This window comes from Xiphophorus maculatus, chromosome 23, assembly GCF_002775205.1.
Source record: "Xiphophorus maculatus strain JP 163 A chromosome 23, X_maculatus-5.0-male, whole genome shotgun sequence".
Lineage (NCBI taxonomy): Eukaryota > Metazoa > Chordata > Actinopteri > Cyprinodontiformes > Poeciliidae > Xiphophorus > Xiphophorus maculatus.
The window spans coordinates 1,168,937-1,185,520 of NC_036465.1; the positions used below are offsets into that span (position 1 = coordinate 1,168,937).

Below are 16,584 nucleotides of genomic sequence, written 5' to 3' on the forward strand. Positions count from 1 at the left end.
TTATTGACCTTACAGAAAACTGTTAAGATCTATTTAAAAAAATTAGGATATATTACCAATCTGATAATTATTATGGCCAGATTTTATATACAGAAGTGTAAATATGGAGTTACTAAACCATGCATTACTGCATTAAAAACATTCAAGCAGTGAATTAAATCTGTTCAAACTTTCAGAAAACCCAAAAGCGCCAGGTCTAATTTCTTTATGTAGTCTGTTAAATAAATTAAACAATCTTGTTCTGAATGGTTCTTGCTTTGCCCAGATTTAACGAAGATGCTTGTTTTTGAGGAGAGTTGGGTCCTTCACTGTTTGTGGAAGTCGGTTGTTGAGAATGTAATCGCTTCTGCCTTCATCTGTTGAGGTGGCAGCATCAGAACTGAGGATTCAAAAAGGCTCAAGCTGACAAAGAAGGCTGGTTCTGGTTCTGTTCTGGGACCTGTGGAGATGAAAGGAGGATTACAAACAGCTCTGAGATTCCTCTTCACAAGATTTTCCTCACGAATGTCTTAAGTCAGAGGACTCTTCAGATTTGCTGTAATACAGACTGCTACAGGAGATCGTTCTTGCCATTAGCATCAACAACTCTGAAGGAACTTGGGTGACGAGTTGCAACATTTAATTTTTCTTTGGGATCAATAAGTCACTTTTGAATTGAATTTATATTGAATAACTACATTGCTTGACCCCTGAGTAGCACCAAAAATGGCATTTTTTGTTAAGTATTTTGTTATATACATTTAGTCCTCTGACATTCATTTTCTGTAATGTTCTGTGTTCGAAATAAAGCAAATATTTGCGTTCCGTCGTTGTGTTGGGAAAAAATGATGTAGGATTATTTTCCTGATAAGTTCTTATTTTTTTAAAGATCAGAATTAGAGCTGCTTTATTCTTTACATTAAAAGGTCTCGTTGAAGAACGACATTAAAGATTGTGATAATTCTATGCGACTCAAGGTTAAAACGAAGCAAATAATTTTTAATACGTTGTCAACATTGTACGTCTTTTCAAGATGTCCGTTGTCCCGCAAAGAAACCGGAAAAGGCGTTATAAATGTGACGTCACTGCTATTCGTTTATAAAAAGGTCCACTCTTCCTCCTCCGCCATCTTGAGATCAACGCGTCGTTGAATTCAAGCAGCTCCTGCTCGCCATTTTTACTCCCTTTTTGAAAATGAGTGACCAGCTCTGTAAGCTCTTCGTCGGCGGACTGAACGTGGACACCGACGACGATGGCCTCCGCAAGCACTTCGAGCAGTACGGGGCCCTGACCGACTGCGTGGTCGTCGTGAACAAGCAGCTGCAGCGCTCCCGCTGCTTCGGCTTTGTTACCTACTCCACACCGGAGGAGGCCGACGCCGCCATGGCTGCTAGGCCGCACACCGTCGACGGCAACTCGGTGGAGGTAAAGCGAGCAGTGGCCAGAGAAGACGCAAACAAGCCCGAAGCTTTGGCTAAAGTGAAGAAAATCTTCATCGGTGGGCTGAAAGACGACATTGAAGAGCAGCATTTGACCGACTACTTCTCGCAGTACGGCCTGGTGGAGAAGTCTGAAGTCATCTCCGAGAAGGAGACGGGGAAGAAGAGGGGCTTCGGATTCGTGTACTTCACCGACCATGACTCTGCAGATAAGGCCGTGGTGGTGAAGTTTCACACCGTTAATGGACACAAAGTGGAGGTGAAGAAAGCCCTGACTAAACAAGAAATGCAGGCTGCGAGCAGGAACACAATGGCGCCGAGAGGCAGACCGGGCCGCGGCATGAGAGGAAATCAAAATGGCTACGGAGGCAGGGAATATGGCGGAAGCTACAACTACGGAAATGGCGGCGGTGGCGGCTACAACTGTGGCGGCTACGGAGGGTACGGTGGACCGTACGGAGGCGGCTATGGCGACCAGGGAAGCGGCTACGGTGGCGGCAACGGCTACAACGACTTTGGCAGCGGCTACGGCCAGCAGTCCTCTGGCTACGGTCCCATGAAGGGGCCGCCTTTCGGGGGCCAGCGGAGCGCGGCTCCCTACGCCAGAGGCGGCGGTGGTGGCGGATACCCCAGGGGGGGCTACGGCGGCGGCGGCTACTGAAAGGCGACACCCTAAAACAAGAACCCCCCCCACTCCCCGCTACTCGTTACTCCCAGGCATTTGGACGCAAAACTCAGTCACTAATGGGGCGTCTGCCGTGAATCCCATCCATGGCAGAGCCGCAGAGACACCCCTCCCCCACCTGAACCCCCCAAACAGGTAGGAAGGTCACTTCCCTGAACACCTGCTTAACCCGAACAGCACTTCTTGCTGTTCACCTAGGACACACAATTGAAGAATTACACGTTCAGTGATCCCTTTTTTAATGTACCCACGCCACCAGTGTGAGGTTGTCTTTAGAGTTGGATTATTTTTTTTTTATATTTGCGTTCCGTCGTTGTGTTTGGAAAAAAATGATGTAGGATTATTTTCCTGATAAGTTCTTATTTTTTTAATATTTGCATTTTAAGCAGTTGAATTCGATTTTGTTAAATTTAGAGAAAAATTTAGTGTATTTTCTTTTCAATGTGAGGATGAGAATGTTTTTCTGGTTCATAGATGTCATTCTTACTATAAATTTTTGTATAATTTTCCGGGTCATCCAAGGAAATTCACTACTGCAGGACTCTAGTTTCCCTCCCCATATTGTACTTTAAATTCCTCTGAGCATATTGCTAGATTCAGTCTAAATACTGTTTATTTTTTCCTGTAGCAATATCTATTGTATATTGTGTACTTTCATGTGTTGAGAACAAAAACTTATTGTTGAAACATTTTGGTATGCTCATGTATGTTCATTTTAAATAAAACGTTATACCACTTAGCTTAGTTATCTTACTTATTTAACCAGGCTTCCAGTTTATCCACAGGTTTATGAGATCATCTTAGTTGCATCTTTTACTCAGGTGGGTGAAATGGATGCAGTCTACCCACAGCCAAAGCATGTAGGCTTTGTAGGGTGAGACCTTGTCTTAACTGTGGTTTTAAGATTTGACTTATTTACTTTCATATTTACTACATGTGGACCTGAGGGCTCTGATAATTATCTTTGATTATTCCTACATTTAGGTGTTCTTACTCGTATTCCTGTAGGCTATCCCAGCCAAAATAGCCGTAGCAGTTTGTTTGTAGGCTACGTCAGGACCCTGTTGATTACCTGGGGTCGGTTGTGATAGGAGTCTGAAATATCTCTTTAGGATATCCACATCCAGCCAACTAGGTATGTAAATCAACCTGTCTTCACTCTGTGTTGGTCAAAAATGTATGGAATATATTTACGATGGTGCACAAGTGTACCACTGTTTAATCTTACCAGATTACTGCGTCTTTTTATGTAGCTAAACATAAGTAAAACTGGGGAGTTTTGTTGCTTAATTTTGGTTTTTGTGGGTGAAAGGAGACACGGGTTTGTTCCACTGAACGGTGGAACCTCTAACTGGTGTCTCCTGGAATAATCCTGCGTTGCTCTGTTTCTCATTGCTGTGTTTTCCTCCGTCTCCAGGTTGCCTCTGTAACCTGGCCTGTAGGGCTTCACCTGGAAGCTGACAGGGAACCGAGGAGGGCTGAACCTTCTTCCCCTTCAGGTGACATTACTGCAGAAAAATATTGACCACTTATGTTGGCTGCTTTTAGGCTGAATATTAAAATATTCATTATTACAAAGAGACTTAATGGATGAAAAATGAATCTATTAAGCAGGGTTTTGACTTAAATGGGTGAGTTATTAAATAATTGTTAGCTTGAAATCTTAAAGAATTGTATGAGAGTGTTCTTGAGAAACCTTTAGTTTTAAATCTGAATACATAATTTAACCTAAAACTGTTCCTACAGTGGATCCAGTAGGATGTCTGGATTTAGAAACTAAACTGTTTTACCGACTTATATTCTCTTACTTGTAGGTTATTTTTCATGCTTGCCGGTTTCAGATCATCTGAGGATGAGGAGCTTCTGTACTGATGGCTGTATATATTTTTATGAATGCACAATAAATACTTATTTTGATATACCACAAGACTTGTTACTTTTCTATATTTTCTGGAGGTAAAGTGTCAGTTTTTAATGTGGGGTTCAGATGAATGTCATAGAATCCACAGCTGGTGAAAACTTCTGCACTGCATAAAATTTCTCTAAATACATAAAATGTTACCTGACTGACGGCAGATGTTTACTTTCAATATCAATAGTGAAGGAAAATTCAAAATGTAAATAAAATTCTGGGCAATTTATCAAATGTTTCACTTTGGTTAAGCAGTTGGGATATAACTGCAGGTCATGTTTAAAAATGTTCATAAATGGAGGGCTGTGTTTACTTAACCTTTGCAGGTCATTAAGTCTGCTAAAAATAACCTACTGGCTAAATGTTTCACATTTTCCTGATTAAATCATTTCAAAATGCAAAGTTTTAACTTTGATGGGATTATTAGTTGCTGATGGACTCGGAGAAAATGACTAGATTAAGAACTTCACCTTTAAAAACTTGAGTGATTACCATTGGTTTAGTGACTGGGGCAAAATGACTAGAGCTAATATTTAAACATAAGTAAAATGCAACTAAAATTTTATACCAAACTTTAATGAATATGCTTCTAATATTAGCACACTTATATTATTTGAGAACATCGATTAAGAGTTGGTCTAAAACTCGTGTTAAATTTGAAATGTATTTGGTTAATTTAGCAGTTATGTGAAATGAAGATCACAATAACAATCAGGCATAATACTGGTTGTTAAAGCTAACAGCTAGCAACATTTCTGTAAAATCAGTCATTTTACAGAAATGCAACTGATTTCTGCAGTGTTTAGATAGTTTGCTGTATGTGAAGATAAATCTACAAAAACAAGCTTACACAGGTGACGTCAGATAAGGCAGATTTTAACGATCCATCTTCAAAACATCGGAGCCTCATGCAGCTTTGCAGGAAACCTGAGCAACAAAACGAGCAAACTGTTAGAAAAACCAGAACGGAACAGATCAAATCAATCTAATTGACAGGGATTATGATTAAAAACATGTTTTGGTCATCTGTAGCACATAAGAAAAACAAAACTTTTGGAATGTTAGTACCATGTTTTTTTATTGCATAAAAAAAGAAGCTGTTTTTAAAAATTGTGCCAAAAGAAATGTACAAAATCTACAGGACATTCAGAGGAAAAGAAAAAAGCAACATAAATAAGTTAATGTTAACCGAAGCGGACGATGGAAGAGTACAAAAGGGCAATTTAAACATTTCCAGACTGATAGAGGTCAGTGAGTCACTATCTAATGTTCTCAGGTTTTACAGTGCTGCATTTTCACACCTTTTAGCCTACTTCATGTTGTCAGACAGGTTCTGTTTGAGTGATTAAAATCATAAATTTAAAGCATGAAATCAAATTCAATAATCTCATTCTTGAATAATCAAATTCAACATCTATGGTCTGTTAAAATTCAATCATAATAGTTGCTTAGTTTGCTAATGCATTGGGCCGTCTCTGGCGACTCCTCCACTGTATAAAAATGTGAATTTTTATAGTTAATTTGTGATTTAAGGGCCAGGATTAAATGAGGTCAAAAATTGTAGAAATTATCTGAACTGTAAACATTCACCTAAAATACACAATAAGCTAAATTAGTCGTGTTTATCTTATGGGGATTTGATGAAATCCTGCGGTGAAGCTGGATTTTTATTGTTACATTTGTCTTTGCAAGTAACTGATTCCTCACGTCAAGGTCAGGGAAGAAATTGGGCTAATGGCGTGTAGTTTTTAAATAGTTTAAATCTGTTTTATTATGGCGTTAGAAAGGGGGATAAAACTACAAACGGCAACAAAGGTGAAGAATTTTGGCTTAAATCTCAACAGAACGGAAGATTTTCAAAGCCGTGTGGGTGGTGATTCTTTTTTTTAAACTGAAGATGGCCCAATCAGAGTGCGCTACGTCACACGCCCCGCCCAGACCTTGTTCATTGAAGAAGGACAGGGAAAGTCTCCATTTCCCATCCTCCAGACGAAACCCAACATGACGGACAAATTGTGCAAGCTTTTTGTTGGAGGGCTGAACGTGGAGACCACCAGCGATGGCCTCCGTGCGTATTTCGAGCAGTACGGCTCTCTGACGGACTGTGTCGTGGTTATGAACCAGCAGCTCGGAAGGTCCCGCTGCTTCGGTTTCATCACCTACTCTGAGCCCGGGGAGGCCGACGCTGCAATGGCGGCTAAGCCACATGTCGTCGAAGGCAACAACGTGGAGCTGAAGAGGGCCATAGCCCGAGAGGACGCCAACAACCCGGACATCCTCGCCAACGTCAAGAAAATCTTCGTCGGCGGAGTGAAGGACCACATCGAGGCGGAGAACCTGACCGAGTACTTCTCGCAGTTTGGCGCAGTGGAGAAGTCTGAGATCATCTCCGACAAGCAGACCGGCAGGAAGAGAGGCTTCGGCTTCGTCTACTTCACGGACACCGACTCGGCCACCAAAGCGGCGCTGACCAAATACCACACCATCAACGGGAACAAGGTGGAGGTGAAGAAAGCCCTCAGCAAGCAGGAGATCACCACCGGCGGCCGCGGAGGAAGAGGCCGGGGGAGAGGAATGCAGAACTTCGGCGGCGGGAGAGGAGGAGGATATGGAGGCGGTTATGGCGGCGGCTACGGCGGGGGTTACGGCGGGAATTACGGAAGTGGCTACGGCTATGGCGGCGGCTACAACAACGATAGCGGCGGCGGCTACGGAGGCTATGGCGGCTACAACGAGTACGACAGCCAGATGGGGGGAGGCTACAGCAACGGGGACTTCGGGGAGGGCTACGGACAGCAGCAGTCGAGCTACGGCGCGATGAAGGGGGGCAGCTACTCCTACCGGAGCGGGGCTCCGTACCGGGGCGGTGGGGGAGGCGGCGCCGGCAGAGGCGGCGGCTTCGGAGGAGGTTATTAGGCCATTGGAAAGCCGAGATGTTCATGGGGACATTAGAAACGAACTTTACATTTACAGCACCGTCACAGGTGGGGGGCTGCGCGCTCTTTGTCCGGTTAAAGCGAGCCCATCACCCACTCTGAATGAATGAAACCCGCCTCCTCCACTCGGATCCCATCTGTCCTTTTTGTTCCACTCATTCTGGACTCTAAACATACCGATTGTGAATATATTTTGTTGTCGTGTATTGAACCATTTGTTAAAAAAAAGTGAGATATGTGTAATTTTGCTTCTCAAGTCAAAAAATCGAGTTTGTCTTGCAAAACCAGTCGGATGTAACTCCTTTCTTTTGCATCATAAACTCAGGGTTTTATGGAGCTGGTGTTGGCAGCGTGGGGCTCCATTCGAGCCTCCTGGATCTTAAAATGTGTTCCTATTGAACGTGTCACGGACTATTTTCACCTAAAATTACATCTTTTGCCGTCCGTTTCAGGCTTTTTTTTCTTTTCTTTTTTTTTAAGAATAAATACTGTTGAGTGTATGTGTTCATTTCATCCCTATGTTGTATTCTGCTTTTATTATTAAAAGTTTTTAATGACTTGAATCCATTTATGCTTTTCGTCTTTTTTTCTTTCATTAACTTGTATTCCTAAAACTTCCACTAGGGGGCAATATCTACAGGTAGAAAATGGTCATTTTTAAATTTCTCCAGCCCATTTAAACTATAGAACATTTATTACTGAGATTTTTATTTTTTAAGCTTTAGCCGTTTTGAAATGACTGCTAAGAAACTAAACATGGAGAATGTTTAACGGTCAGGACTTCAACTTTCATTAATTTAAAAGCAGTAGCTGAGGTTACAGTTAAATGTGGTCTCCTGTTTCTATAATAAATTTGGACACATTTACTTCAAAATATTCAGCAAACCAGAGAGCTTTAAAAAAAACGGATGGAGAAACTCCTAATTCCTGGTTTAGTCCCACTAAAATGTTGAACTGATTCTAGTTAAAGAAATTAAATTTCCTGGTAAAACTGGTCAGCAGGCTTTTCCTGACGGTCAGGCTACAACAGTTTTCTTTAGACTGAGCTGTTTATTTTGGAACAAGATATGCAATATTATTCATGCTTTCCAGATACAGTAAAGAGTATTAATTTAAAAATGGTTTAATTCAAATTTTAAATTGAAATGTCTAAAACCCCAAAAGATTTGATAATCTGATAGCCAGATGTTTCTTTATGAACTGACTTTAGGACATGTCATGCTCAGATTTTCTGCTTGCTTTGTGGTAAAATGTTAATTATTTAAGATCAAATCTAACTTCCTAAAAACACACCCTGTGACATCACAAAGCCATTTAATTCTCCTCTTATAACTTTGTCTTAAATTATTCATTTTTGGCTTATTTAAGGTCCATTTCTGTTAAATCCAAACAGTTTTTCTTTCTATCGAAGAGTGGACGAAAATACCTGAAAACAGGTGAGATTAAAACTGATTAACGTGCGGCTGTGAATATATCTGATTCTATCTTAAGTTTGGCAAAATTCCAAAAAGAACATTTTTAACTAAATCATTATATGGTATAGTAATTGTGTAATTTAAAGAAAAACATGGATGTAGTGGCTACTTGTTCTTTTCTATAAAGCCACTATATTGATAAATTAGCTTCAGTTTTCTTTGTTAGTATCGGTTAGCTTATCTCTTCTTAGTTGACGCGTTTCTGTTCATTGATATGTCTTGTGCATTAAATAATAAACAATACTTACGGTTCCACACAAAGTATGAACTTTACTTTCTTTGGCATAACATGAAAATTATTTTGTCTTGCACAGCATCCTTAAAATTAACGGTCAAAAACTGTGTAGAGGTTAAGCGACCACACTTCATCCAACATTCTTTTCTTTTTTACTCTTAAGTGACACCGCCCTTTTTATATATACAATTGTGTCCTTTAGGTGGCGCTGTTTTATAAAAAACATAGTAAAATAAAACCTTACTGTAAAGACAATATCTAAATATGCAAAAAGCATACAAAAAAGAAACAATGTTAAAACTAACATTTTTGGCTCTTACATTTCCGGCCCCATAATTGCACATGGAGAAAACATGTCAATTATATAACATAACTTTAGCAAGAGCAAAAACATAGAATATATTCAAAAAAAAGAAGTGATGTAACTGTCTCTATACAATGTCCTTCTTATGAATCAAGCATAACTTGTCAATGGGTCTTTCCAAAGTGTTGGTCATTGTTTTCACCAGAACCCTGCGAACTAGACCCTTCTTATCTGGCAAAGTTTTTAGGACTCTTCCCATGACCCATGCATTCCTGGGAGCAGTTTGATCCATGATTAGGACAACATCATCAGTGGCGAGGTTTTCTTTAATTTGAAACCACTTCTGACGTTCTTGAAGAATGGGAAGATACTCTTTTGTCCACCGTTTCCAAAATAGGTCAGCAATATACTGAGACTGCCTCCATCTTCTGCGAGCATAAAGATCTGCCTGTTGAAACAGTCCAGATGGTAACAGAGGTTGCTTTTTCAGTAACAGCAAATGGTTTGGAGTCAACGGTTCAATGTCATTAGGATCATCCGAAACACTTGTTATAGGTCTTGCATTAATGATGGCTTCGACCTCACAGAACACCGTTTGGAGACCTTCATCATCAAGCATCTGCTGTTTCAGCACAGAGCTTAGCACTCTTTTCACAGTTCGAACCTGCCTCTCCCAAACTCCACCATGATGAGAGCCGCCTGGTGGATTAAATATCCACTGAATTCCATTTTGTCTCAGTGTATCTTCAATTTTTGATTGGTTCCACTGCTCAATAGACTCGCACAACTGTCTTTCAGCACCAACAAAGTTAGTGCCATTGTCTGAGCGAAGCACCATAACTTGTCCTCTTCGACACATAAATCTCCGTATTGCATTTATACAAGAGTCTGTGTCCAGTGAATGAGCCACTTCTATATGCACGGCTCTGATTGCAAGGCATGTAAATAGGACACCATATCTTTTAACATTACTCCGTCCTCTCTTTATTTCGATTGGTCCAAAGAAGTCGACACCTGTATTAGTGAAGGGTGGTGAATCAGGCAAAACCCGATCTTGTGGTAAGTCAGACATTTTTTGTTCTCCTGGTTTTCCATGAAGCTTTCGACAAACAGCACAGTTTGAAAGCAACTTCCTTACTGCTGAATGTGCCTTAGGAATCCAATATTTCTGTCGTAGTTGAGAAAGCACATAGTTTCTTCCACTGTGTCCTGATTGCTCATGAATATTCCTGAGAATGAGTCTTGATATGTGCATGTCTTTTGAGAGAATAGCAGGATGTACAGCCTCTTCAGACATGGCTGAATTACAAAGTCTGCCACCAACTCTCAGCATGTTATCAATAAGGAGAGGATCTAATTTATAGATCTCACTGTTTCTTTTCACGCAAACGCCTTTTTGCAAAGATGAGATTTCTTCTGGAAACCGTTGGCATTGACTATACTGAACAACTGCCCTTTCTGCATCTTGTAGATTTTGTACTGATAGTGGATTCATTTTCATTTTAGTCTTGTACTCATTCATCCTCTTGACCATATCTGCGTTACTGGTTGTCTTTTGGATGAGTTGTCTTTGCTGGCTAAGTTGTAATAAGATTTCTTTGAGCCTTAGCATCCATGCTATAGCCTTTTTTAACTTGTACCAGCTGGAATAGTACTCAATCAGTTGGTTAATAGGGCATGGAGCACTTGTTGTCAATGTTAAGTTTACTTTTAGTTTCTTCTTCAACTCAACATCATCTTGGTCCACAAGTTTACTTTCATGACCTTCTGGCCATGACTCTTCCAGACTTTGAAGAAATGTTGGGCCGTTTATCCATTTCTCATTTTTCATAAAGTCTTCTGCTGTCAACCCACGTGATGCACAGTCTGCTGGATTGAGGGAAGTATTAACATATCTCCACTGAGATGGTTTTGTGTTTTCCCTTATAATTGCAACTCTATTTGCAACAAAAGTTTTGAATCTGTGTGTTTCAGATGAGATGTAAGATAACACTGTAGTGCTGTCAGTCCAAAACTGGGAGTCTTGTAAGTCGAGTTGCATTTCTTTCCTCAACATTTTGTCCATTTTTACAGCAACGACAGCAGCTGCAAGTTCCATTCTTGGTATTGTAGTCTGCTTTATCGGTGCAACACGGGCCTTTCCTATGATGAAAGCAGAATGGAATTTTCCTTCTTCATTCTTTAAGCTGAGATATGTGACAGTTCCGTATCCCAACTCACTTGCATCAGAGAAATGATGCAGTTTAGCTGTAATGGCAGACTTGAACTCAGGTGGTTTTATGCATCTGTTAATGTTGAAGCTTGAAAGCAAGTCAAGCTCATCTAGCCACTTTTTCCATTTTCTTGCAAATTCTTCAGGTATTTCTTCATCCCATCCAAGTTTGTTCTTGCACATCTGTTGGAGAAGAGTTTTTGGGAGAAGGGTGACGGGTGCTAGAAAACCCAGTGGATCATAAATAGAACTCACCACCGAGAGAAGTCCTCTTCTTGTCATCGGTCTGGTTTTCACATTGATAGTAAATGTGAAAGCATCACTTTCAGTGCACCATTGAACTCCTAGCGTTCTTTCCTTAGGTAATGTGTCATTACTTAGGTCCAGATCTTTGAACTCCTTTGCTCTCTCTTCTTCGGGGATGGTAGCCAACAGTTCACGGCTGTTGCTTGCCCATTTAGTTAGATGAAACCCTCCTGTGGCACACAATGCAGTTAATTCTTCAACCATAACAATGGCTTTAGCAGTGGTATCCACAGCCTTAAGGCAGTCATCAACATAAAAGTTATTTAGTACAGTTTCCACTGTTTCTGATGATGATTTGCTTTGATTATCCTCAGCTGTTCTCCTTAGTGCAAACATAGCACAACTAGGTGAAGATGTGGCACCAAATGGATGGACAATCATCTTAAACTCTTCTAGAGTTCTTGTGAAGTCACCTTCAGGCCACCACAAGAACCTCAAAAGGTCTGTGTCTTCATTTGCAACCTTTACTTGATGATACATTGCTTGAATGTCTGCTGTCATTGCAATAGGACCCTGCCTGAACCGGGTGAGGACTCCAATGAGGGAGTTAGCAAGGTCAGGTCCCTGTAGCAGTATGTCATTTAGGGATGTTCCTTGAAATGAAGCAGCACAATCAAAAACCACACGCAGCTTCTTTTTACGAGGATGGTACACACCATGATGTGGTATGTACCAAATCCTTCCATCTGGTCTGTTGAGTTGTTGATCCGGTACTTGTACTGCGTAGCCCATCTCCAACATGTTTGAAATAAATGTTTTGTATTCATCATGGAACAATGGGTTTCTTTGAAATTTCCTTTTCAGATTAACTGCACGTTGTTCAGCCAATTTTTTGTTGCATGGCATTGTGACAGACTCATGTTTGACAGGAAGCTTCATACTGTAATGACCATTGATAGAACTCAGTGAGCTAGTTACTTTTTCCATGAAAAGGTTGTCTTCATGAGACATCTCCAACTTGTCATCACAGTTTCTCTCAGGGAAGTCATGGTTGTATTGTTGCCTTGTGAGTTCTTCTATTGTTTCCAAACTAACTCTGTTAACAGTAACCTGTTGTTGCTTTTCCATTTCTGAACAGGCTCCATTGGGTTCTCTGAGGGGTCCATTTATTATCCAACCGAGTGGTGTTCTCACTGCATATGGTCCACTGTCCTGGCTGTTTATCACTTTCCAGGGTTCCATGGCCTTGTATGCATTGTTTCCAATCAAAAGACTCACATCAGCATCTATGCATGGCAATTTGACATCCTTCAGATATGGCCACTGATCCAGTTCTCCCTGCAGAGGGATGTTTGCTTTGCTCACTGGTATCTCCTTTTGTGTGAATACTTTTGGCAGGTCAATAAACATACATCCTTCCATACCACTCACTTCCAGGTCAGTCAACATGTAGCTATCAGTGCTGGACTGTTTATTCATAGTAGTAAGAAAAATCTTTGTTTTTCTGCCTGTGAGATTGAGCTGTCTTGCTAAATCTTCAGTACAAAAAGTACCAGAACTTCCTGGGTCAATAAAGGCATAAGTTTCAACCATTTTTGGACTTTTCTTTGATTTGATTCTTACAGGCACTATTGCAAGAATACTATCTTTATCCCCAGTCAAATCATTTTCCTTAAGCACTGATGCAAGTGCACTTGATGAGACCTGTGGTTCATTTTTATCACTGGTTGATTCAAGTTTATTTTCTTCAAGTCTTAAAACATGAAGCAGACTTGGATGTTTTTTAGCACAAAACTGACATGACATCTTTTGTTTGCAATCTTTGCTAAGATGTCCTCTGACCAAACAGCTGAAACAAAGTCCTGATTTCTTCAAAAATTCAACCTTATCATTATGAGGTTTATCTCTGAAAGTGTCACACATTTCAAATGTGTGATTCATTTTGCAAAATAGACATGGCGTTGAAAAAGCAGTACTGTTTGTAGCTCTTTCTGATTGAGTTTTAGTAGCTTTAATTGTGGTTTCTTCTTTACAGGTAATGTCTGTTGCAAAGCTACTTTTCTTGAAGCCATCTCCTTTTACACTTTTGATCTGTGTCTTTCTTTTTTCTCCCTTTTCTGCTGGTTGAGAGGGGTTTATATTTCCAAACAATGGATCTGTCATCAGCCGAGCTTGTTTGTCAATAAAACTCACCAAGTCTGTGAATTTGGCTCTAGTTTTGGATTTTTCTTGTAGTTCAAATGCATGTGCTCTCCATTTTTCTCTCATCTTATATGGTAGTTTGGATGTCAAAATCCTTATGTTGACAGGATTGTCCATCTCATCCAAGTAGTCAATGTCGTCCATTGCATTACAACAACTTGTAAGGAAAAGAGAAAAAGAACTCAATGACTTTCCATCTTCAGGCTTAATTTGAGGCCACTGTAATGCCTTGTCCATATAAGCGGAAGCAATCTGAATCTCATTTCCATATTGGATTTGTAACAGTTTCATTGCTTCCTGAAAACCTCTGTGTGGTTGCATGTGTTGACAGCTCCTAACAAGATCTCTGACTTCACCTCTTGTATACTGTTCTAAATAGTACAGTTTATCAGCAGGGTTCTCAGTCTTTGTTTCAATAGTGTGATTGAAGGCTCTCATGAAGGAACGGAAATGCAATGGATCACCGTAAAAAATAGGAACATCAACTGGTGGCATTTTAGAAAGTTGTTGTTGTTTAACAAGAAGTTCTGTGATGTCATTCTGTTTTTGCATTACTTTGCAAAGTTCCTCCATATTATTACTCTGCTGTGTGTTTCCATGTAACAATTCAGATGAGTGAACATCAGTGACGTGTTGAGTGGACTGAACAACAGCATCATTAAAAGTTGGTTGTTGCTGCAAATCTCTTGGCATGAGGGGATGATGCACATTTTCACTTTCCTCTTTTTGTGTAAAGGTTTTGCTTTCAAACGTTCCATCTCTGATAACTGGAGCTTCATAGTCTTCATAAACCTTTATCTTGGCAGTTGCTTCTGCTATAGCAGTTTCAACATCCAACTGTTCTTTCTTAGCTTTTAGTTGAGCTTCTTCTAATTCCAACAACTGCTTCTTTTTAAGAGTAGCAGCCTTTGCAAGAAGTGCAGCTCTTTTCGCTTCCTCCTTCAAGCGAGCTGAGGATGCAGATGATGTGGATGAAGAAGCACATGAACTGCTACTAACTGACTTTGCTTTAGATCCAGTCCCTTTTGATCTTTTCTTTGACACAGAAGCAATGGATACACTATCCATAGGACTCACTTCTACATCTAACTGATGGTCATCTATGGTTTTCCTTTTTTGTTCTTTAATCCATGTTTCTGTTTTTTCCAAAATAGACTTGAAAAAATCATATTTTGGCTGAAACCAATATTCTTGGTCAACATGTTGTTCATCTTCATGAAGAATTTCCAAAACTGCTTCATTGGATTTACTAAACTCTTCAAGAAGTGTCTGAAATAATGGTAAATGCTCTTCTTCAATCTGGATCAAACTTCCATTATTTTGCATTAAGCTATCAATCTCCTTAGATTTAGCTGTCAACTGTCCAAGTTTGTACCTTCTTACATTGATCAGTTTATGGAGTTTAGAATCCAGAGCCTTTTCTGTGAGCTTTGGCGCCCTCTTTTGGTCATCTTCGTTTACTACAGCGTTTGAGTCTGAGTTGTCCGCCATTATGACCTTCTTATGCTTTAAAAATCGTTATTACGTTGTCCTTCGTCTTCAATAGACACACGAAGTCATCCTTCTTTTCAAACGATGTAAACAGTTTTTGACTTATGTAGTGGCTACTTGTTCTTTTCTATAAAGCCACTATATTGATAAATTAGCTTCAGTTTTCTTTGTTAGTATCGGTTAGCTTATCTCTTCTTAGTTGACGCGTTTCTGTTCATTGATATGTCTTGTGCATTAAATAATAAACAATACTTACGGTTCCACACAAAGTATGAACTTTACTTTCTTTGGCATAACATGAAAATTATTTTGTCTTGCACAGCATCCTTAAAATTAACGGTCAAAAACTGTGTAGAGGTTAAGCGACCACACTTCATCCAACATTCTTTTCTTTTTTACTCTTAAGTGACACCGCCCTTTTTATATATACAATTGTGTCCTTTAGGTGGCGCTGTTTTATAAAAAACATAGTAAAATAAAACCTTACTGTAAAGACAATATCTAAATATGCAAAAAGCATACAAAAAAGAAACAATGTTAAAACTAACATTTTTGGCTCTTACAATGGATGTAAACATTTTAAGTTACATCTTTAGAATAAAATGTGGAAAGTCTTTCCAGTTGCTCTGTACAGTTTACACTGTAAATATTTACACCTGCATGGCTACGGTTGTCATTTCTGCCAACAATTTAGTTCATTTTGTTGAACAAACATGCATTTTGTTCATTAAGGAGGGAATATTTAAACTATATACAAGGTTTTTGTTAAAAGTTCCCATTATGTGACTGACAATAAAAAGAGAAGATAGATGAAAAATATTTACAGTGCACCGTAGGAAAATCAGAATGATTAAATCAAGCTAAGTTTAACAGCATAGCACACTTCAACAGTTCAAAATACTTTACATGATGAAAATATGAAACATCAGACAAACAAGAAACATTATGTTACAGTGGCATAATTAAGAAAGATAATTCAAATTTGGAAATCAGATGGAAATTAATTAAATTCCAGTTAATTACCAGAGGAATAGAAACCCTGGAAAAAAGGGAATTCTGACATTTAATCCCAGAATTCTGATTATAATCCCAGAATTTTGACTTAAATCCAAATGGACATCTGGGAGCAACCAGCTTGAGTGACAGGAATGTGAGTTGTGCCAGAGAAGAACTTATTTTCCAGAGAAACATGTCAAGTTTATTGATATTTTATGTGGCAGATTAAAGTCGGAATTCTGAAAATAATAATCCAAATTCTAAGAAATAAGTAAAAATGATTTTTTTCAGTGTCCCTAATCTTCTTTCGTAGTTAACCAAGGGCGACTCTAAACAAATAGTTTCCAGTCTCGATGTAAAGATTCCCAGTGTTTCATAATTTTTGCAGTTTTGTGGAAGAAACTTCCAGAATGCTGCTTCTTCCTGTTTGGGTCTGATTCCGATCAGTAGTTTCTAGCTGTAATAGCCGGAG

The 16,584-nt window shown here is 39.6% G+C and overlaps 3 protein-coding genes across 5 annotated transcripts; 2 read left to right on the plus strand and 1 right to left on the minus strand.

The window, feature by feature from the left end:
- Window positions 1-358: 358 nt before the first annotated feature.
- LOC111606939 lies at window positions 359-15,615 on the minus strand. 2 transcript variants are annotated; one of them, XM_023328402.1, is made up of 3 exons: window positions 8,675-15,615; window positions 4,866-4,942; window positions 359-439 (listed from the first exon to the last, which is right to left on the minus strand). In XM_023328402.1, exon 1 carries the CDS (start codon window positions 15,114-15,116, stop codon window positions 9,093-9,095), a length of 6,024 nt encoding a protein of 2,007 aa, XP_023184170.1. In that variant the 5' UTR covers window positions 15,117-15,615; the 3' UTR covers window positions 359-439; window positions 4,866-4,942; window positions 8,675-9,092. The 2 variants fall into 2 exon arrangements, with proteins under 2 accessions (XP_023184170.1, XP_023184171.1); XM_023328403.1 differs by lacking the exon at window positions 359-439 and having other exon boundaries at window positions 2,403-4,942.
- On the plus strand, window positions 1,093-4,024 carry LOC102229041 (heterogeneous nuclear ribonucleoprotein A0-like). 2 transcript variants are annotated; one of them, XM_005816533.2, is made up of 3 exons: window positions 1,093-2,238; window positions 3,521-3,602; window positions 3,918-4,024. In XM_005816533.2, exon 1 carries the CDS (start codon window positions 1,174-1,176, stop codon window positions 2,077-2,079), a length of 906 nt encoding a protein of 301 aa, XP_005816590.1. In that variant the 5' UTR covers window positions 1,093-1,173; the 3' UTR covers window positions 2,080-2,238; window positions 3,521-3,602; window positions 3,918-4,024. The 2 variants fall into 2 exon arrangements, with proteins under 2 accessions (XP_005816590.1, XP_005816589.1); XM_005816532.2 differs by having other exon boundaries at window positions 1,093-3,602.
- LOC102228776 (heterogeneous nuclear ribonucleoprotein A0-like) lies at window positions 5,944-7,518 on the plus strand. Its single transcript, XM_014475507.2, has one exon. The coding sequence runs from the start codon at window positions 6,017-6,019 to the stop codon at window positions 6,929-6,931; it is 915 nt and encodes a 304-aa protein (XP_014330993.2). The 5' UTR covers window positions 5,944-6,016; the 3' UTR covers window positions 6,932-7,518.
- Window positions 15,616-16,584: the final 969 nt, after the last annotated feature.